The sequence below is a fragment of the Bidens hawaiensis genome, unplaced genomic scaffold (genome assembly GCF_021521415.1).
Source record: "Bidens hawaiensis isolate Kalapana, Puna unplaced genomic scaffold, B.hawaiensis_p1.1 tig00009970_1, whole genome shotgun sequence".
Lineage (NCBI taxonomy): Eukaryota > Viridiplantae > Streptophyta > Magnoliopsida > Asterales > Asteraceae > Bidens > Bidens hawaiensis.
The window spans coordinates 263,770-286,152 of record NW_027491757.1 but is presented as its reverse complement, the minus strand read 5'-3'; the positions used below and the strand labels follow the sequence as shown (position 1 = coordinate 286,152).

General features: G+C 33.7%; 2 protein-coding genes and 1 pseudogene across 2 annotated transcripts in view; 1 reads left to right on the top strand and 2 right to left on the bottom strand.

Annotated features, from left to right (window-relative positions):
* The window catches only part of LOC143534013 (protein BIG GRAIN 1-like E), a 138,244-nt gene that overhangs the window by 10,634 nt on the left and 105,227 nt on the right, over positions 1-22,383 (top strand). The window lies entirely within an intron of this gene.
* LOC143533986 (uncharacterized) lies at positions 1,616-9,357 on the bottom strand. Its single transcript, XM_077028603.1, has 5 exons — positions 8,988-9,357; positions 5,977-6,143; positions 5,021-5,320; positions 3,382-3,645; positions 1,616-2,168 (listed from the first exon to the last, which is right to left on the bottom strand). Exons 1-5 carry the CDS (start codon positions 9,355-9,357, stop codon positions 1,791-1,793), a joined length of 1,479 nt encoding a protein of 492 aa, XP_076884718.1. The 3' UTR covers positions 1,616-1,790.
* On the bottom strand, positions 13,649-14,200 carry LOC143533985 (putative calcium-binding protein CML25 pseudogene; annotated as a pseudogene).

Here is a 22,383-nt window from a genome sequence, read left to right as displayed (position 1 = left end):
CTAATTAAAAGGCATATTGATATTATATGTGGTTGAGAAGACAAAAGAACAAACAAGAAATTACCAAACAATTTCCTCATGGCCAAGTGAAAGAAGCATAGTGTCCAACATTGACTTAAAAACACAACTAGGAGCATTGTATTCTATTTTTCTTGGCTTTTTAAATTCTTGTTCCAAATCTCAACCATAATATTAAGAAAAATAAGTTATATAAAATGTTGGAGATAATATTCCAATTACCTCAATGCAAGAGCATTGTATTCCATTTATCCTGCTTTAGTAAATTCTTGTTCCATTAAATATATATTAAAAAAGGTTACCTAAAAGATAGCATTCCAACCTCAATGCAATAGTTCATTCTCCTTTTAAAAAGTAAACTAATACCAAGTGACTATAAAACTGTTTTAGCACTTAAAATTTTAAATGAGATTTAAAATTAGTATTAGAGAGAGCGTAAGAAATCTATATAATCCAAAATAAAACTTTTATATACTTTTGAATAAAAATTTTGAACCTAGCAAAGTAAAAGCAAATTGGGCTAGTCAAGTGGGTTTAAATGCATTACTATGGGTTCACTATAACAAACAAAATTGATGTGCCTAAAGAGAATTTGGGCATATTGGATATTCATAAAGCTCGTATGTGTTAGGCTTTAGAGCATTGGCTGGCCTACACCTTTGGTGTAGGTGTCGGCTGACCCTGTGAAATTATTTTTAAGGTATATATATATATGTTAAAATCTAATTGACCCCTATAAAATTTTAACACCGACCCTCTTCCAACCTCTGTGAATTTTCCCCGGGTCCGCCACTGCTTTAGAGGTGCACAAAATTGGGTATAGGGTTCAAACCGGTCCTCAATTTGGTTAACTGGGTTAAAATCCGGGTATATCTACAGGGTATGAAGCCGGTTATTAGGCAAAAATACCTATTCCGACGTAACTGGTCACTTGCACATGTTTTATGTATCTTAAAGATGCATTCAACCTTTTTAAATCATTATCTGCTTGAACACATATATGGACTTTTAAACTTACTACACACATCACTAATTAAATTCACTTTATATCTAAAATCCCTAATTAGTTGGGTTATGAATCATAATTTATCTTCAAGAAAATAAACACTTAACATAACAAACATTAAAAGGTAAAACACTTAAGATAATAAACATTTAATATTGCCATAGCCAATATTAAGTAAACATCATTACAAAATTATTATTAGGCACATAATCACATATAGACCAGTCAAGCTAAGCAGTGGTGAAGCATAGAAGGAACTCGGGAGCCCGCCAACGTTTTTTTCTAAGTAGTGTGAAAATGCATGTTTTCATCTGAAAATTTTGATACGTATTAAGCAGTTGAAAATCACTAGAAAATCCATAGTAGTACTTCAACTAACTTAGAATGTCGGTGAATTTCCATCTCTCTGTTGAACATCCGTTAGGGTTGGGAATGATATATGGTGCCTTATTTGTTAGATATAGCTAATATTTTTATTTGATCTAATGTTCGATTATTCTCTTGAGAGTTGTAATATCTTATATAACCCCTCCAGAGTTCCCGCTCGCCTTTGGGAGTTACCAACGGGAACTATTCTCGTTGGTAACTCCTACAGATTTTACAAAGTTCCATACGACGGGTACATTTTGCAGTAAAACAACAAATAATTCCTTACAACAATTAAAAACCGATCAAAATATCAAAGAAAATATAAAATAAAGTTCAAAACCCGAAGAAATCCTCCAAAAATGAACTAAATAAAACAATAAAAACATAAAAGATAACCTCAACTTGAAGAAGCAAGTGATTCATTTTCAGAAAGTAACTTAACCCTCTTGGTAAGATCTCTCTTAACATCAATAATAACCGACTTCTTTTGGATTCTGAACTGTAAAGCGAGTTCCATCGAGGTAGAACCGCCTTGCTTTAACAAAGTTTCATCTTCCATTATCTTTGTGGGAAAGTGGCTGAGTACTATTACACATAATGCAATTAGTGTACGAAGAACAGCCGTTTCATTTGCAAATCCGAGAGGCGCTTTGACCGAGAGGGATTTGAGTGTGTTTATGTCGTGCTTTTGCACGGCTTCTACATCATTTGTTAAAAGTGCTCTCAATGTGGCTAGTAATCGGCCTTCTACTACTTCGGGCCCGCCTAGAGTTACCTGAAACCAACATGAAAGAAAATTACAAAAAAAATATATGAAAAATAAAAAAAAAAACTTGAAATACTATAATTTATAGAGCTATTACAGAAAAACTTGAAAGAGGATACGGATTTAACATCCAGCCCCTCATACCAGCCCAAGTCATAGTCGGCTTGGCTCATGAGTCGCTCATTAACTGGCTCGCTTAAATTATACCCAAATTTTAATTTATAATAATAGTAATAACACGTAAAAATATTTTAAAAAAATACATATAATCAACTGAATCTGCCTCACGATCTTTGAAAAAATGAAATAAAAACCAGGATTTACTCATTTTATATATGTTAATATATGTTAAAACAATCATGTTCATTGGATTACATCGAAACAGAAGGCAAGCGGGCAACAAGCTGCGCCGCTACCCCTTTTTGAATCGCAAAACCCAATCTTTTAAAAACTATATTTGCTGATCTTGGAGTCATAACATTACTATGCATGACCCGCTGAACACAGGTAAGTAGCTCCACAGCTTCAGGCGCGAGGAAACCAAAAGTGTCAAAAAGTTTGGATGATGTGTTTGTTAAAAACAAAACTGAAACATATGATATTTAAAAATTCTCTAGATTATAAAGTTTGGATGATGTGTTTGTTAAAATTAATCTTTTGGCTTTTATATATAAATATGTGCAAAAAGAATAAAAGACTACAAATAAAACTAAAAAAAAATTAACAAGCTGGCTTGAGCTTTTCACAAGCCGAGCCGAGCAGGCTTGTTTAACTTGGAGCTTAAGACGCAGCCGGCTAGCCCGACCTGACTCGACTTAGATCAATGCATCCTAAATGCGTTGGTGTTCACGAGTGATATAAGATTTGCCTAGGGTGTTACTAGAAGAGCCATATAATAATTGACGGTTTGACCACTAAGATCAAAAGGATTAAAGTCCAACGTCAAAAGCCACATGAACGATCCAAAAAGGAAAGAGCTTTTCCATATATATCTTATCGCTTTGTTAAAAATATAAGAAACCGAACAAAGTTGGTCAAAAATTGACCTTTTAAGTTAAAACTCTTATACAACCCTTGGGAGGAAAGAGTAAGCCAATAATGTTCAGGAATAAAAATAAATTTGAATATGCAATACTTACTAAATACCAAAAATACCCTCCAGTAAAAAAATTAATTATAAGCTAAATGAACATTTTCTTAAACAAAATGAGGATAATAATACCTTGAGAAGAGCTTCTTCGCCCTCCAAATTCAGTTTTGATAAAACTTCTTGCTGCCAAGAAGCCGGTGAAGAAAAGTTAGGGTTCGAAACGCCAGCTGCCATGCTGGCAGCATCAAAAAGGCCTCCATCATACTTAAGTTCAATACAATCATAAGGATTAGATGGGACAACAAATCCATAATCTAGAAGAAAAAGATCATTGTTTAAGCAACCATAGTTAAGAGTCAAATGATCGCGCTCTTTGATATTCATCCCTGCAACAACCTACAAAAATGAAGCATCAAATTCAAATGTTACAGACAAATAAAGATATGGTTTGACTTTCGGGTCAATGTCGAACCTATTGTTACATTTGCACGTTCCAAATTCAAAAGTGTATATATGTGTGAACCCTTGGGTGGGCAAAAGTAAAATTGCACTAATTTTGACGTTATTTTACTAATCACGTGAAAATAACGTTAAAAGTGGCGGAAGGTTAATCAGGCATCATGTGGTGGCGTTGATAGCCGAAAGACAAGGGCACATGCACCAATCAGCCGGTGTCCCGATGATTGAGTGTTATGTGTCTTATGTCCAAGGCTTGATTCAAAACTACGGGGGTCTCACCGGAAGCAGCCTTTCTATCCCTATGGGATAGAGGTAAGGTTGTCTACATCTTACCCTCCTTAGACCCTACCATAGCATTGCTATTGGTGGGATATACTGAGTACGATGATGATGATGATGATGATGATGATGCACGTTCCAAATTCAAAACAATGTAATTAGTGTTTTCTAATTGTTTGATAACATATTAATTACAAGTTAAGTGGAATTACAAAAAGTTTACTTAAATTTTTGAAGAATTCAAAAGTTGAATAATAGTTTGCTTGAAACTTTGATTTTAAAAGTCAAATAGTTTCAAGAAAAGCTAATGAAGTAAAGTCAACATGTTCTAATTGTTTGATATCATATCAATTACAAGTTAAATAGAAATGCTAAAAATTTACTCAAAGATCTGAAGAATCCATAACAATCTAAAACCTGAATATTAGCCTTTTTGACACTTTGACCTTAAAAGTCAAATAGATTCAAGAAAAGCATTAAAGTAAACCACATGACTTTAGAGAATGAAGTATAAGATATAGTTATTTCATATATTAAACTTACAATTTGAATGGTGTTATAAGAACTTCAATCAATGATTCAAAAATCCATATCATATTCAAATTGAATATTAGTTTGTTTGACCTTAAAAATTCAAATAGTTTCAAGAAAAGCTATTTATGCATATGCCTCTAGAAAATGAGGTATCAAATCTAGTAATTCCATATATCAACGTTACAACTTGAATGGTATTATAAGAACTTTAATCAACGATTCAAATAATTCATATAAATTTCAAGTTGAATATTAGCTTGTTTGACCCCAGAAGTCAATAATTTCAAGAAAAGCTACTAAAGTAAAGCACATGCCTATAGAGAACGCGGTATCAAATCCAGTCATCCGCATATAAAAGTTACCATTTTAACAGTATCATAAGAGCTTTAATCAATGATTCAAAAAAAGCCATACCAATTCCAAGTCGAATATTAGCCTGTTTGACCTTAAAAGTCAAATAGTTCGAAAAAAATGAGGGAGAACAAAGTCAAACACGTACCTTTACTAGCATCTTTGGATCACCTGAACCTGGTTCTTGAACAATTTCAGCATTTGGATTAAAGCTATGATTGCACATATCAATAAGCGGAAGCATCATTGGAACATCACCATTGTTTCCATTTTGAAGAGCTTTCCCATGTAACCGGAAAGCTCTAGAAGAAACAGCTGACATGGCCCACCCCAATGAAGACGCATCAACATCCCGCCCTCCAAAAGGGTGGTTTTGTAATTTCACATCATCAACTTCCCGTCTCACTTCTTTTTCAAAATCAAGAAGAAAACGACATCTCTTGTTCACCTATACGTTGGCAAATTCAAATTACATAAGCAATTATTAATAAGATAACCAAAGCGTGCATCTTTTTCGGGAAAAAAACACATTTCCAGAAAAGTGAGAGCCTCCTAAAAAATGAAGACAGAGTATGTTTAATAGTACATAATTAGTTTTGTTGTGGCATGCATGAAAGTAAGCCTGTAGACAAACCAAACGTCTGTAAACCGCTCCACGGGAAGCTTGTTTATGTGAGTGTGTTTACAAACGAACACGAACAAAAAATTTCGTTCATTTGGTTAAACGAATGAACATGAAGACGTGTCTTGTTAGTGAACGTTCGATTACGTTCATTCATTTAAATTCGCTTGATTATGTTCATTTATGTTCGTTAGTTTACGTTAAATTGAGTTCGTTCATTCATTTACGTTCGTTAATATATTTGCATTTAACATTTACGACCAAATCATTGTTGTTCAGATTAACGTTTAATCGGTTCTAACTCAGTTTTGTTAGTTCGTCTATGTAAACTTATGTTTGTTCGTGAACCGTTCTTTATATTGTTAACGAGTGTACATAAACGAACACAAACACGCTCACTTTCTTAACGAACAAAACAAAACAAGAATCTTTTTATCCAACCACCTAATACGAAAGTTAAATCAAAATGGTTCAAAATGTACCTGGTAAAGAAGAGGTGCATACTGCAAGTTCTTAATATCATCACCCGAAAAGAAAATGGGAATAGTAAAAGCTTCCGGAAGGTTGCTGATGTAAGGCCACCAAAAAGAACCTGTTTTTGCTCTTTCTTGAAGAAGTTTTAATCCCAATTTCATAGCCCATAGTTCCTCTGCCAAACGCTCCAAATGTCCAGTATTTATTCACAACTCAATATAGCCTAAGTTTTGCAAAATAGAGTTACTATTACCTATAATGTATCCATAATTTCATACACACCTTTTTCATGTTTCTTTATATCAAAACTCCAAAACACACATTCACATGTTATTGTTATATAAACAATTTCAAGCAAATTTAGTGACAAGTAATATTATGGGTAGGGAATAGGGATGTGTACGGTTCAGTTTGGGTCACTTTTGGGCTAAAACTGAAACTATGGATCTTAAAATTTTGATGAACGTTCAGTTTTTGCTTTTTCGGTTTCGGTTTTTTGATTTTTTTGGGTTTTCAAAAATTTGGCCCAAAATAATGAACTTGGGCCTAAATCATTTTGTTAAATCGTAACTAACAATTATTATATATTTGGGCTAAAATATTTGAGTTACATATTTACTAATTTCTTATAAATTATACTTAAAATAATAAATGAAAATCTATAAATTCGGTTCGCTTCAGTTTTTTCAGTTTTTATTACACGCAAAACCAAAACGGAACCATAAGTTCGATTTTTACATAAACATAAAAGCAAACCATTGGTTTTCGTTTCGGTTCGTTTTTCGGTTTGGTTATTTTGGTTTTCCATGTTATGCACACCCCTGATTTGGGCAACCAAAATGGTTAAACCTAACACTACAAGAAATCGATAAAAATTTACGATCATCTATCCATTTGTTGGATATGAAACTTAATTCAGTTACAAAGGTTGATAATTGACTAACTGAGTCATATCGAAATATCATTCTCCAATTTCAAAACTTGACATACCCAGAACATGACCAGCAGCATTTAGCCCAAATGTATAATAAATCAATTCATTATTAATAACAAAATGCTCAAATTCCTTATTTTGGTCAACAAAAATTTCAGCCCAAAAGTTTCAAGCTCAAATGACAATCAAAACCGAACATTTTGAACTGAAATTTTGGTTTTCGGTTCGGTTTTTGCCCAAACCGACCCACGCTCACCCTAACCGTTATGGTTATTACAACACCCAATTGTTGAATATGAAACCTAATTCAGTTAATTCAGTTACAGAGGTTATAACTGACTAATTGAGTCCTATCTAAATATCATTCTCCAATTTCTAAACTTTTGAACATACCCGGAACATGACTAGCAACATTTAGTCCGAATGTATAATAAATCAATTAGTTATTAATTAACAAGACGCTTAAATTCATTATTTTGAGACAAATCTTTTTTTTTTTCGGCCCAAAACTTTCAACCTCAAATGACAAAATCAAAACCAAAAGTTTTTAAAAACTTAAAAACTTTCGGGATTAAAACCAAAAGTTTTTAAAAACTTAAAATCTTTAGGGTACTTATATAAACAACCGTCATTTAAAAGCTATCTAGACTATGTTAGGGTATCCTAGTAAAACTGACCGTGGGGACCTAGTTGCCTTATCTCTGTCTATGTTAATTCATCTTGAGAACCCGGTTTCACACATTCGTTAGCACCCGAGTCTCGTTCTTTGTCGTTACAGTTTTTGGTTCAGTTTTTGCCCAAACCGACCCATGCACACCCCTAATTCAATTGTGACGGTTATATGGGGGTGTTTGGGATTCCTTATTTCACCTCCTTATCTATACTATATATAATACATGAGACAAGGGTAAATTAAGACACTTGATTTTAAGAGTTTTACAAATCCTAATGCATAAAGTATATGTGTAGAAGGGGTAAACTTGTCTTTTAAACACAAGTCACCTAACTTACAAGTTTGCCCCCTCATCTTTAACCATATTATGTTTTTAATTTTAATCTTAAACTAACTTCCCACCACGATTTTTAAACGACCATAATTTTTTCGTACGCTAATATTTTTGTAAAAAAAGTGCACCATAAAATCGAGCATTTTATTCTTTTTAATTTGAGTATGATATTGTTATAATTCTTTCAATTTTAAAAAATTAATAAGTTACGTAGGGGTGCTCGATGTCGGTTTTTTATGGTTTGTAAGTTAAACTTGTGAGCCCAACCATTAGTATCGATTTTTCATCGTCCAAACCAAAATTGAATCATTGAAAATTGAAACCGATTCATTACCAACTCTCTTATATATAACAAAATAGGAAAAATGATAATTTTAGCTACATAAATGATAAAGATTAATGGAACACCTAGGATGCGAAATTATAACAAGAACGAGATTAAAAAAAATCATACTGGAATTAGGTTAATTTAATGTTGCAATAGTCATGTTTACTTGTATTAAAAAAGACTTTGTTTATTTATATCTTAACTATATCTAATATATATAACAAAACTTGTCAAATACTAAATAATAAAAGAGATTAAAATGCATACAAATTTAAGTTTGGTCTGATTTCATATGGCCGGTTTTCAGCATAATCCGTGAACCAAACTTTTAGCTACGGTTTTAAAATTTTGAAACCAACCAACCGAGTGAAAGTAAAAAAAAAAAATCAACCGTGAAACCAAACTGATGACTGGTTTAAAAGGTTTAAAGGCTTTAAACCGAATCATGAACACTCTTAATTGTTATGTGATTCGCAGGGTTTGCGTTCGGACACCCGCCGCATCGCGCGGGCACCCGCCTAGTAACTTATTTAAGGCATAAGTTATAAGTTAAAAAGTTGTAACTTATGCCTTATACACTCACAAAATCTAACTTTCTCAAAGACGAAATAAGTTATAACCCATAAGCTATAAGCTATAAGGAGCTAAAATAAGGAATCCCAAACACCCTTCAAGCAAACTTAGTGATAAATAATATTTTGGGCAACCTAATTCAGTAACAATAACAAAGGTTAAAACTTTTCGACATACCCGGAACATGCCGAGCAAGATTAATCAACCCGGGTAAACACTCATCGCCATCATCATTTCCAATCACCGGAAACTTCAACGATACATGTTCCGGCAACGCAATTAAATCAGAACCTTTGGGGATTTCTTCAGAGGCCACTAATCCGAGCCCGAACGGGCCGGAATCTGCAATTCGGATTAAAGGGTGTACGAATCCACCTTCTTTTTTGACCCATTTGATTATGTCAGGTGGGGTTGGAACTAGCCGTTGAGTGGCGGCGGTGGTGGTTAGACGGCGGCGGAAAGTTAAAATCTTGGTGGGTGTTGGGTAGTGGCTTATGGTGGCGGTTAAGATTATCTTGGTGGTTGAAGTGGCCATTAAATTGGACATATTTTTGGTGGGATTTGAGGGGTTTTGAGCATTGGTGGTTTCGAGATTGGAATGTGGGTTAGAAATGGAGCTTGAGCTTGGCTCGCTTTAATTTACGTTAGTTAGAGCTCGAGTTCGGCTCGTTCGACACTTTTTTTTGAATCTCGAGTTTGACTTGTGTAATTAATGAGTACTAGAGCTCGAGCTTGGTTCATGAGTTATGTTTTCAAGTTCAGGCTCGACTCGTTTCAAATTTTTTTTCTAAAAGTCAAGCTCGAATCGTGTATTAACGACAACTAGATCTTGAGCTCGGCTTTTGAGCCATTTTCAAGTTCGGGTTGACTCGTTTTAAACTATTTTCTAAAACTCGAGCTTGACTTGTGTAACTTACGAGAACTCGAGCTCGGCTCATGAGTTGTTTTCTAAAGCTCGAGCTTGACTCGTTTATTATTTATTAATTAATTTATATATAGTTATTGTTATTTTATTTATTTTGATAAGACCTTAAATGAGTTTAAGCTCGGTCAATGTGTGTGTAATAGTATCTAAAACGGACCAAAGCTCGACTCGAGCTCAATTATGTAGTGTGAGATTAATACGTAGAAGTCCGATACTTGTTATGGCTTGGTTCTTTTTGAGTTTTTTATCGATCTGATCTCAAGTAGTTCGCGAGCGGTTGGACTTGTTTATACTCCTATATAGTGTATTTAGCATTGTTTTTTAAACCCGACCGGACCGGCCGGTCCGACTGGTTCAACCGGAAATCGGCAACTGAGCTGGTCCGAGTTGTGAAGAATAACCGGTTGGCAATTAAAATTGGATTGGATTATGAATTAAAAACAACCAATGCAGCTACCTGGAATCGAACTAGGTACCATGTTGGAAAGAATTGATAAAACCAATTGCATTACCAAGATGTTTGTTTCAGGTGTAACTTGAAATGAATTAATATAGATATATACTCATATGTAAACTAGTTTTAAATGTAATATAAGAAAAACAAGAAAAACTTAATGTAAGAGAATTTAATTTAGTGATATTGGACTATTAATATGTTTATAACTGTTTATAATTTGATTATAGTCTTTTTTTTATTATTTTTCTCTAAACAACTTGATTTTTTTTGTTATATTTTACGTATTGTATAATTTTTAAATAATTTATAGTGTTATCCAGTTCTTAATCCGAGCCAACCGGTTCAACCGGTCCAACCAGTGAACCAGTAACACGTCCGGTTTAATGTCCGATCCAGTTATAAAAACATTGATATTTAGGTAATACTGTAATAGTCGTTAGTCAAGCCTATTATGAATTTTTCAAATTTTGTTAAATCATTTGTTAATTTAAATTCAAGTTATAATTGGAAGTAATTAAACAAAATAAATCTAGGCTTTGTAAATAATGAAAGTAATTTAGTGTACGTAGGCGTATGCAAGTAGTCACTTATTAATGGATTGGTGGTTTATTGGCAAAGTTAAAGCCTTTAAAACAGTTTTGGATTCAAATCCAGAGAAATTCGCCGTTCGAGAAAATGTAAGTAGTCCTTTTGATTTCAAGGTTTTGACTAAGGAGATTTTATCTTTGTTACACTAGTGATCTTGTTATTAACTAACTTAAATGAAATTGGAATCAACATGGTCAATTGTCTCGCTATAATGTCAATATGTCATCTTACAAGTTACAATTAACTAGTGACAAGTAACAATCTTCAAATAAAAACAAAGTGTTTATAACTCTAAAATCACTCAAACTAACTAAACTTAAAAGTGCAAAATGTTCATGGGAGATTTCATTTAGCATGGTATGATAGCCAAGAATATGATTTGTAAATGAGTTGAATCCATGTTATGGAGCAAGTCAAAGGTGAACTTATGACTCTAATGGATCAAATGTGGCTCAATTGGTCATATCCACCCTGTTGAATACAACTTCGTGTGTAGACTCTAATGGGTACATATGAAGCGATCTCCATTGTAGCTTTCGTGTTTGCATTTATCAGATGTAACGCGTGAGACTTTGAGATGAGACTTTGAGATGTAACACTGTAACATGCTCGAAGGGGAACGTAATTTGATGTGAATATGCATCACGCGTGGATGGATGCTTGTTAGGTGTACACGTAAGTGTTACACATCACATTATTATTCTTCTCACAATTCTTTGATGCATCTTCTTTATTCCTTATGTATATATAACCACTACTTAATTTCTCTCGATGTCATGGCCCTTATAAATTTTCTTTTGTGGGGATATATTGTCACGTGGTGGTGTTTGTTGTTAGTGTTGATTGGTAATTAGTTGTTACAATTAGCATCATTATGTCAATTCTGTGCATGTATACATATGCATGATTATCATATCTTTTATTGCCATATGTCATTAAGTGACATGTAACATTCGGCTATCATACCGCTCAAAATATTGTCTGATTTACCTACAATGAACTTATGGATTTGTTTGGTTGCTCACTTGCTCGAGTGGAAACTCTACAAATGGTCACCTGCTATGGATTGTTTTCTCTTAACCATGACTAATTGTAGAGTTTTTATCTCATCCACAGTCATTATGTCCAAAATACGTAAATATTTGAGGAAGATAACTCATTATGTCTTGGTGCATCTTCTCTTTGACATAACAAAAATAATGTAAGATTCGTCTAAGGTATAAAAACACCGTTCTGACACTTATCTTTCTCAATGAGGTCTATCTCACCATCGTAATTATAACCTAACATGATTTGCTCTCAATGTAACATCCTACACCCCATACCAATCAATATGCAGTGATCTTAAACACAACCCTAAGTATCTCACATATTTGTTTGGTCACCATATCACTTGGCATGTGACCGGTCATTTTATGAGTACAGAAAAAAGTAGGCAGCAATAACCTCTATATTATCTCATAATCATATTCAATACAACCAAGTTATAAATCGGCATATAATAAATATTCATTTAATAACTTATTAAATTCAGGTTGTGTTACCAGCGTAACTGACATCAAACGTATATACGGCTTCAAGCACGCTACCAGCGTAACTGGCACTAAACTCGAAACCAACAGCTGATGCGCAACCCATGCCGGGTAAACTTGTGTAAACTGAAAAATAGTGCTCAGTATTTAGCAGACTTTTTTGGTAACAAAACAATATTAAAAAAATTCTCTAACCATATTGCTTAACATATATTTGGTTTTTATTATCAACATTTTCTGTTTGAAGCATTATATTAATACTATTATTACCATTTCAGATAATAATTAATTAAAATTAAAAAGAATCTTCATTAATTTTCATGTTTTATAAAATTATCAGGGTATAACTATAAAACAAACGTATATGAACCATTAGAAAAAAGGTTTGTAATTTAATTCCACATGAAACAAACAAAGATAAATATATAAAAGAATAATCCTACATATGCATATATGTGTCAACATCCTTTTATAATGTCATAATGAAGAATCGGTTGGTAACATCAATGTTATGAAGTGTTTATGTCTTCATAGGAATATAGGATCGGGACCAAAGGATCCTACTCAAATATGATAGCTTTATTTTACATTAAAAATTAATAAAGTGCATTACAAGTTTATCAAATATTCAAAGTTTAAACATGATATGATGTGTGCAATAAATAAGATTAATAGTGATTATATTATACAACTGGATTAATAAGCATTTAGATTTTAGAGTTTAAACTATTGAAATCAATTAAGTTTTCTAAACATTGTTGCATGTTAGTCTAAATGATGTTTCATTTAATTTTTATTAAGTCAACTCGTTCATTGTTTTTTAATTCACGAATTCGAATAAAACAAGTTTAAATCAGATTGAAAATCTACAACATTCGGGTCAAGAACGATATCAAGCAACATCGTAAGCTTGTAAAATTTTATACTACCCGTTTTTGCTAAACATAAATATATAATCATATAATTCTGTCTTTATAAAAAAAAGGTATTTGCCACCCATGACTACAACAATAAACTTTTTAGAACTTTCAAAAGTTAAAAACATTAATGGGTACACATATATAAAAGTGCAAAGTACAACCATTAAATCGAATCAAAACCGAAACCAATAAATAACCGGTATTGAACAAATCTGTTTGTAACCGATCTTAACCACCATATGCTAGAACAAGTAATGGATATTCACATAATACTAGATAACTAATAGACATATGAACCAAAAGGGTAAAACTTTTACTCAGTAGGAAGATAGATCAAATATGAAAGATAACATTTTTGCAACTTAGGAAATCTTTAATCCCAAATTGTTTCATAATCCTATTAAGGCATTATCAATAATAAATATTCAAATCAATTCATTAAATCTTGACCCTCTCATCATCATGACTTTAAACTCGTCAAAGCTAATCATACCATCCCCATCTTGGTCAACGCCGGCGATCATTTTCCGGCATTCTCCGACGGTGCACTCCTCCCCCAAACTCCCCAACACCTTCTGCAACTCATCCACCGTAATCGACCCATTTTTATCCACGTCAAAAACCGAGAACGCGTCCTTCAAATTCTCCAATACCTCATTCGAATCGACCCCTTTTGTATTCAACTCAATGAACTCTTTCAAGTCGATAAACCCATCGCCATCTCCATCCGCCTCCAAGATCATATTCTCTAACTCCTCATTCGTCGGGCGATGGCCCATGCAACCCATGATTGATCCCAGCTCTGACAACGAGATCTTCCCATCGCCATTTACGTCGAATCTTTTGAAAGCTTGCTCTAGTTCTTCTGTTGATGCCACTAGGGGTGCTGGCGCTGCATCAGCGCCCCCAGTGGTGACAAGGTTTCGTGATTTTTTGTTTTTTCGGTTGAAGAGATTTTTTAAACCCATGATTATCTCAATCTCTCTCTTGGTGTTTGTTTGGTGTCATGATTGTTGTATTTGTATAGGAATCATGGGAGGTTTGTGAATGTGAGCACACGTCCGTACAATTAACAAATTCTAAACTAACTCAACATACATACATGCCTCCAAGTAGTTCATGTACTTTTTTTTTAATGTATAATGATAATGATAACTTAGTGGTAGTTTGGGGTGAGTTTTGTAATTACATGAATGTTTAAGATACAGCCTGGTTCGGTTACATGACTGGTTTCAAGTTTCAAATTGAAAAGAACCATTGAAACAGCTAGACCGGACAAAACTAAACCATTTAGATTTCAAACCGATCGGTTTGATTCTTTTAGGTTGTTAGGTTGATTTCAACACTAAATGAACACGATGATAAAAGTGTTGGTGATCTTAGTGTCATTTAGTTATTTTGAATGATCATGATTTGCTTGTATATCAAGTGGAAAATCATGATAAATTTGATAATGAATTAGAAGATGTGGAATACACATTCGTTTAGTATTATTATGGTTTCGCCCCTAGACTACAGGAGTTTCCAAGGGGGGCTATACCCCTTGGCATGGTCAATGGGCTGACCTCTCTAGGGGTACTAGATACATGAGGTAACGACCTTGTTTTGGGTCAAATCGTTGGCTGGAAATAATTGGCCCTTTAAGCATTACCAGAATTCAATTATTCAATACCAAGTTACTACCGATCGGTTGCAACTTGGTTATTGAACTTCGATAGCAAACTAAATATGATATCAACTTGGTTATGTAGTAACAGCTTTGTTTATCGATAGTAAAGGAAAGGCTGCATCATCTTGTAATTCGGTAGAATCTTGTGACTGAGTTGCTTCCAAATGGAGTTCCTAATGTAACTACAACGTTTACACCCCAATCCTCATACCGTTTCAAGAAGCGATTCGCCTTTTCAAATCAACGAGGCCTCTCAATGCATTTCTACAGCCTTTGGTTTGAAGGTTGCGACGCTTCATCAACTATTCTTCCATTTTGTTGCATAACTCCCTTAAAAGGTTAGTTAGTAATACCATAAACGTTTAGGGACTACAAATAGTTCATTCGAGGTTCATAACATCTTAGAATGATCATAATCACATATAAACATACTTTACATCATATTTATGCATGTCCTAAGTGAGAGTCCTTATGCGCGATACAAACTTTTGGTTAATGTGAATCTTGGAAGGAGTTTAGCCTAAGAACCTATAAAATTTTATGATAGTGGCTAATGGTGTGTGCGAATCAGAATAGTTAAATTCTTAAAATTGTTAAAATTAAGTTTTAATATTACGGGGTGTGGGAATCAGAATAGTTAAATTCTTAAAATTGTTAAAATTGAATTTTAACTTTATAAAAATGATAAATTGATGATTATCCACATGTAACACAAATAGACAAGGGAATAAGGTCCAACTTTAATTATAGTTGTAAAGTCTAAAAAAGTATTTGTTAATAATATAATAATATAATTAAAATAAATATAGATCTATAATATATATAAAAGAAACCTTTAAAAATAATTATAAGTCTATAGTATATATAAAAGAAACCTTTAAAATCCTACGTGTCGCGATGTGGTCGCTCCCTCCTTTGATGGAAGCCACCAGATTGCTTGATTTTTAAATGAAGACTTCTCATGCATTTGACCCGAATTCACGGGTATGGGTCTCACCAAACCCAGATGGCTCTTAAACGGGTTATAACATCTCATTAAATTAAAAATTAATCTTACCAAATATTTGATGTAAAAATCCTATAAAATAGGGATATACTAAAAATTAATATTGGTTTTTTTAAAAAAATATATTATTTATATTTAAGAAACAATTTTATAGTAAAAAAAATAAGCGTGCAATTGGTCACCAAATCCAGATAGCTTTTAAACGGGTTATAACATATCATTTATTTGTTAAACCCTTTATCATCAAACCCTAATAGGGTGTTTGGGATTCCTTATTTTTTCCTTCTTGTAACTTATTAACTTTTATAAGTTAAAAAGGTGTTGAATAATGTGACTTTTTTAAGTTTTTAAAGAAAGAAAAAAGAGGTTTTATAAGTTTGGATGGAGTAACTTATCAAAAACATCTTATATAAGTCAAAAGGAGGTGCAAATAAGTAAAGCCAAACATGACCTAAGTATATTATTAACTTTCTTAAAATAAAGAAATTTAAAATCCAAAAAATAAATATTAAAAAACAAAAAATGTAAAACAACCCCATAAGTATATTATTAACTTTCTTACAATAAAGAAAATTAAAATCTAAAACATAAATATTAAAATACTAAAAATGTAAAACAACCCACATAATATGGGGCGGATCTTGGGTATCACCAAACCCGTATATCTTTTAAGCGGGTTATAACATCTCATTTATTTGTGAAACTCTTTTATCATCAAACCCTAAGTGTATAACTAACTCTCTTACAATAAATAAAATTAAAATAAAAAAATATATAAATATTATAAACAAAAAATAAAAACAACCCCATAATACTGAGGATAAAATCTAATATCTTATATAATTTAATGGGATTGGTATATTAAAGACTTTGACCTACCCATGTGGGAGAGATGACATACAAAAATCTTAATGTGACTCATGTTTCTTTGGAATTAGGCCCCCAAACTTTACCCCAATATTTTATCTACTGCCATGTTTTTTTCCTTTCTTTTTTTACTCACATGTTACCAAAAAAGTATAAATAAGTAATTAGCTTTTTTTTCTAAGTCTTTTCTTTTAATTTTATTTATTTTTTTCTTATTCACTTTCGTGGTTTTGGCCTTTGGAGTGGAGAGACAGCCACAGGCGGAAAATGGATCTATACTGTTTTTTTATCACCCCCCCCCCCCCCCCCCGTTTATTAGTTCTCATGTGTCGACCCAAAGTTTAAACGGTCAAGTGTGTAGGATAAACGGGTCGACAAGTTAAGCACGCGTGCGTCTAAACATGTTTAACTCGTCTAACCTATTTATGGCACATGACATGAACATGTTTAATTAATCATGCTAAAATGGTTAATAGTCTGTAGTCTATGGGGGTCAATCGTGTCGGGTTAATGAGTTGATAGGCTTTGTTTGAGGTTGAGTTGTTCAATCCTAACCCGATCATGTACTTTTTCGTTTTGTGTCTTGTCGGACCCATTTAAGATCATGTTGTGTTCTAGTCGATATGTTTTATGTTCATTCATGAATATATGCAATATACAGTGTCACGATAATAATTAAATACTCCGACCAAATGCCCTCAATACCGGTATTCGTTTTTCATGCTTTTGGTTTAAATATTTTAAATTTTATTGTTACTGCATCGACAAAATTGGTACGATATTATTCGTTTATAATTTCACTCAGCACCAATCTCAACTGTAGGGCCAATATTCTATATTGTTTTTAGGATTGTATATATCGTTTTAGTTTGCTTTTAGTCGGTGTAGTACGTACTCGGTACGTTTAGTTTGTACGTTTATTTTGTCAGTTTTGGAGAAAATGGGGACCCTATAAAAGGTCACCTACCCATTTCTCTACAACAACTCTTCAATACTTCAAGAAAATAAAGTTTCTCTCTCTCCAAAAACCTCTCATCTCATTTTCTCTCTTTTGTAATAACAAACTAAGATCCGAGATCCGAGTGTCGTTGGTGATTTCCGCTAACCAACAACACGGATTGATCCGAGTCAAGTCTTGAGATCCACATTGAGGACCTACAAGTGGTATCAGAGCTTTCGGCTCGACTTTTTGTGGTTTTCGGGTCAAACTTTTCGGGTTTTAATCTTAGTTTTTGTTGGATTTGAGGTTGATTTCGTGCTACTCATCTCTTTTGGAGTCCCTTACACCTTGGAAATACACGAGAATTACCAAATCTAAGTTTTTAGTCTTTTAAGTTTTTGTGTTCGAGCTCAGATTCGGCTTAAAAACTCAGATCTAGGCCGATTTATTGATTTTTATACTAAAGTCTTTTTGACTTTTTGGAAGTTTGGGTGCTATATTCTCAACAAAAAAAAAAATAAATAAATAAATTTGCAACGGGTACTGTAGCAGTCGCTTCCGAGGTATTGTACCAATCGCGGGGGGGGGGGGGGTACTGTAGCAATCGCATCGCTGAGGTACTATAGCAAATCGTTTCGCTTCGCACGGGGGGGGGGAGGGTACTGTAGCAACCGCTTCGCTTCGCCCGGTACTGTAGCAATCGCTTCGCATCAGGTACTGTAGCAACTCACGCGAAACACTGTAGCAACTCACGCGAAATACTGTAGCAACTCATGCGAAATACTGTAGCGACTCGGTACTGTAGCAACTCATGCGAAACATCGTAGCGACTCGGCACTGTAGCAACTCGGTACTGTAGCAAAAAAAACCTTAAATTTTTTTTTCTCCTTACAAAAAAAAAAGAATGTCTTACGAACCTAAGCTTGGAGGAAATCTGGATATGGGAGAAAGCCGAAAGAAAATGTTAAAAGGAGAATTCGATATGTTTACACATATTAAAGGAGAATCGGTTGCCTCTCTCATCAACAGATTTGAGTCACTCGTCACCAAAATGAGAAGTGTCGGTATTATCAATGGTTTGTTTGAGATCAACATGAAGCTGTTGAATTCACTGCCTTATACATGGAGCATCAATGTGGTTACCATCAAAAGAACCACAAATCTGTATGTCATGACACTCTCAGAGTTGGCTTCTACCGTCAAGTCTTTTGAAATAATGGAAGATAGACTCCAAATGAACAATCAGTCCAAAGAAAATAAAGTTAGGACAAGTAATAAAGTTGGGACAAGTGCTGCCGGTAAAAGCAGTCATGCATGTCCTATCATTCTCGACACATCACCAGTCGATGAGGTAAATTACAATCTGTGCACTCAAGCTTGTGTTAATAAGGTTACATATTATAGATACTTACAAGACGAAGGTTTGAAAGAAAATGCAAAACTTCGTCAATTGAACACTGAATATGTAAAAGCTGACAAGATTTACATTGAAAAGATCAAAACTCATCACGATGATGTAGCAAATCTTAGACTTGAAATTTTTCGAGAAAAGCATAATGTCATTTATTATAAAGACATAATTAATGATTTAAAAGAAGAAATTAAGAAATTAAAACTCGAAGTTTCTGATAAGAAAGAAAAAGAAAAACAAGTTGAAAGATTTGAGGCATCATCTGAAAAATTAGATGATTTTATTGGAGCCTAGAGAAGCGCTAAAGTTAAAGCGGGGTTGGGGTACGATTACACTACCGTACCACCACCATTCAATGATAACTACACAAGTTTGCCCCACTTTAGCAATAATACTTTTCCAGAGAAAGAAATGGAATACGGGGTTGGTAGAATACCAATGCTTGTGAAATTTGTTCCTGCTGCCTCTCAAAATGCTGCTCCAGTCACATCATCTGATAAATCTGACATCAATGTGTCTTGTGTAGCAGCTGGTGATGTAAATGGTGGTGAATGTGGGACGGTTAACCTGGGTTGTAAGCTAAAAAGAAAGTTAGAACCACGTTTTGAATCATGTGTGGATCTAACCAAAACTATTAACAATCCAGTTTGTAATAAAGTTTGTGAATCCATGTTTGGAAGTTTAAAGTCAGGGTCAAATTATGTATTTTGTGAAAATTCAAGTGATGATAGTTGTACAAACGTTTGCAATGAAAATGAATGTTCTTCTTCTGACTCAGATTATGAAACCGTTTGTGATGAGATTTTTGTTGAAAAATGTGTCAACGAAAGTAGGCCTGTTGAGGTGAACATATCAAGTTGTGAGACTGAGGATAATTCAAGTAAAAGCAAAGTTTTTGAAAATGAAAAGACAAGTATTTCTTGTAAATATGTTCCACTAAACAAACAATCATTTTCTCAAACAACCAATCAATTTAGAAATCCTCAGCCATACAACTTCTATGACAACAACTACTATGGTCATTATCAACAAAATTTTGTTGATCCATATTACACAAATATGTTTTATAATTATGTTCCTTTCTAAGGATCACCTTTCCCACCGCACCAACCACATTATAGTTCAGACGAGTCCTATGGCACTCCTAGGAGAAAGTGTTGTTTTGTGTGTGGTCACTCTACTCACCTTGCAAGACATTGCAAGCACTGGTTCAAGCAACAACTTGATATTCAAAGGCGGCTTAGTCAGTCCCCAAAAAGAGCTTTTAGTAGCCCTGATTCAAGGACTGATCAAGCTGGTAGTGAACCTAGTGAAATGGATGTGAGATCCAAAGTAACTAAAGTAAAACACAAAAAGAAACCTTTTTGGAAAACCAAGAAGGATAAAATCAAAAAGGATCCTAAGACTGTAAAGTTTGAGGATTCACCAAAAACAGTTTCAAAAGCAAGAAAAGAGAAGTCCAAAATTGCCAAAACCAAGGAATAAGTTTTTGCTTGGATTCCTAAGGATCGCTCTTCATCAAGTGAGGATCCAACAAGAAATAAATGGTTTTCAGGAAATAAAATCAAGTTTGGTCGATTTACGGTTGAACTTCCCGGGACAAAAGTATCCCGGGAACCCATGTCTATTTGAACGTTTAGTGCATGCAGGGTCAATCAAGGAGGACTATCAATAGTATTAGGTACTTAGATAGTGATTGCACCTGGCATATGATAGGAGACGAACTCTTGCTATTTGATGTTAAACCATTTGATGGCGGATTCGAGTCTTTCATAAGCGACATGGGAGGACAAACTTCATGGAAGGGAAGCCTTGTTTAAATGGTTCAACAACAACTTTTTGAGCGTTTCTCGAACCAACCTCGTCCAACTGCTTCTCTCAAGTGATGGATCCAGCATCAACTGTTGGATCTCAGTTTGAATCTCTTCAACTTTGTCATACAATGTGATAATGCTTGCTTAAGATAGTCCATCTGACAACAACTTTGCTGACCTTTTCACTAAAGCCATCGATCATGCCCGATTTGAATTTCTGGTCGAATCGCTCGGCATGATCAATTTTGATTAAAACAACCTATCTATCTTTTTGTATATAAAAATTGTAAATATTTTTCAAATATGTCACAATTTTAGAGGGAGAAAATGAGTTAAGTTTAACTCACCAAAAAGATTTTCAATTCATCTTAAGAAAAGCAAAAACAAATCATTTGATTTACCAAAAAGATTTTATATTACTTTTAAGAAAATCTAAAAGGAATTGTCCCGTTTAGAGGGAGCTCCTACTTAGAGGGAGTCGGATAATTAAAATTTTCAAATTTTGAGAAAAAATGATAGTACATTGATATGCAATGATCCTAACGCATGAAAAGAGTAGATCAAAAGTCTACAAGATCACTCACAGATGTGTAGATAGGCTTGACAAACAAGTAAGTGTCGGGTGATATAAACCTAAATTCTTGCCGGTACTAGTGGATATACGAGTATGAAGCGGTTGCATGATTCCATGAAGTCAAGGCAGAAATGTAATTATACATGTCATACCCAAGCCTCTCTTTAACTAATCACAGTTGTCTTATAAAATAAGTGTCAATTTTAATTTTCATTTGAGTCAAGAAAAGCCTCATAGAAAGGCAAGAAAAAGGAAAACAAAAGAGTTAACAAAAGAAAAAGAAAAACAGAAAAACAAAATGAAAAATCAGAAAAAGAGTCATTTAGGATTTTAACTTCTGCTTTATTTCTTCATTTATTTTGATTCAAGCCTTGGACTTTCTCTGTTTGTAGTCATACAAGATCTGATTGTTTAGGCCTAGAATCTTCTGCTTTATTTTAACTTTTCTAGATCGAGTCAAGTGTGCAAAGCACCAAGTATCAAGTGTACAATGTACAAATTGTCAAGTATGTTAATAAGAGTACTATGATCAACTAAGAAAGGTTAAAGTCAAGTTGAGGTGATATGTCAACACAAAGTAAGGCCGAGATATGATGGAATCAGTAACATGTCTGATTAAGTAGGGACCACATAAGCACCGTGCCTAATTGTACTTTAAATGTATCACTTTGGCATCAAAACACTTGTCAAGTTAAACAAATTGACGATATCTACAGTCGGTGATGAAATTGTGTCATAATAATATCAAAATGGAAACGCGATCTAGGGCTTTGCAAATATATATGATTCCATGTTGTGATCTTTCTCACAAAAATATTAAAATCATTAGAAAATTCTGTAAATATTATTGATATATAATATTAATTTTAT

Excerpts from the sequence above, each read along its gene's own strand:
- LOC143533986 (XM_077028603.1), bottom strand. The coding sequence starts at position 9,357 with ATGTCCAATTTAATGGCCACTTCAACCACCAAGATAATCTTAACCGCC. Across the intron at positions 6,144-8,987 it reads TCTTGCTCGGCATGTTCCGG|AGGAACTATGGGCTATGAAA; the intron begins GTATGTCGAAAA and ends AGCGTTTGGCAG. Across the intron at positions 3,646-5,020 it reads ATCCAAAGATGCTAGTAAAG|GTTGTTGCAGGGATGAATAT; the intron begins GTACGTGTTTGA and ends TCATTTTTGTAG.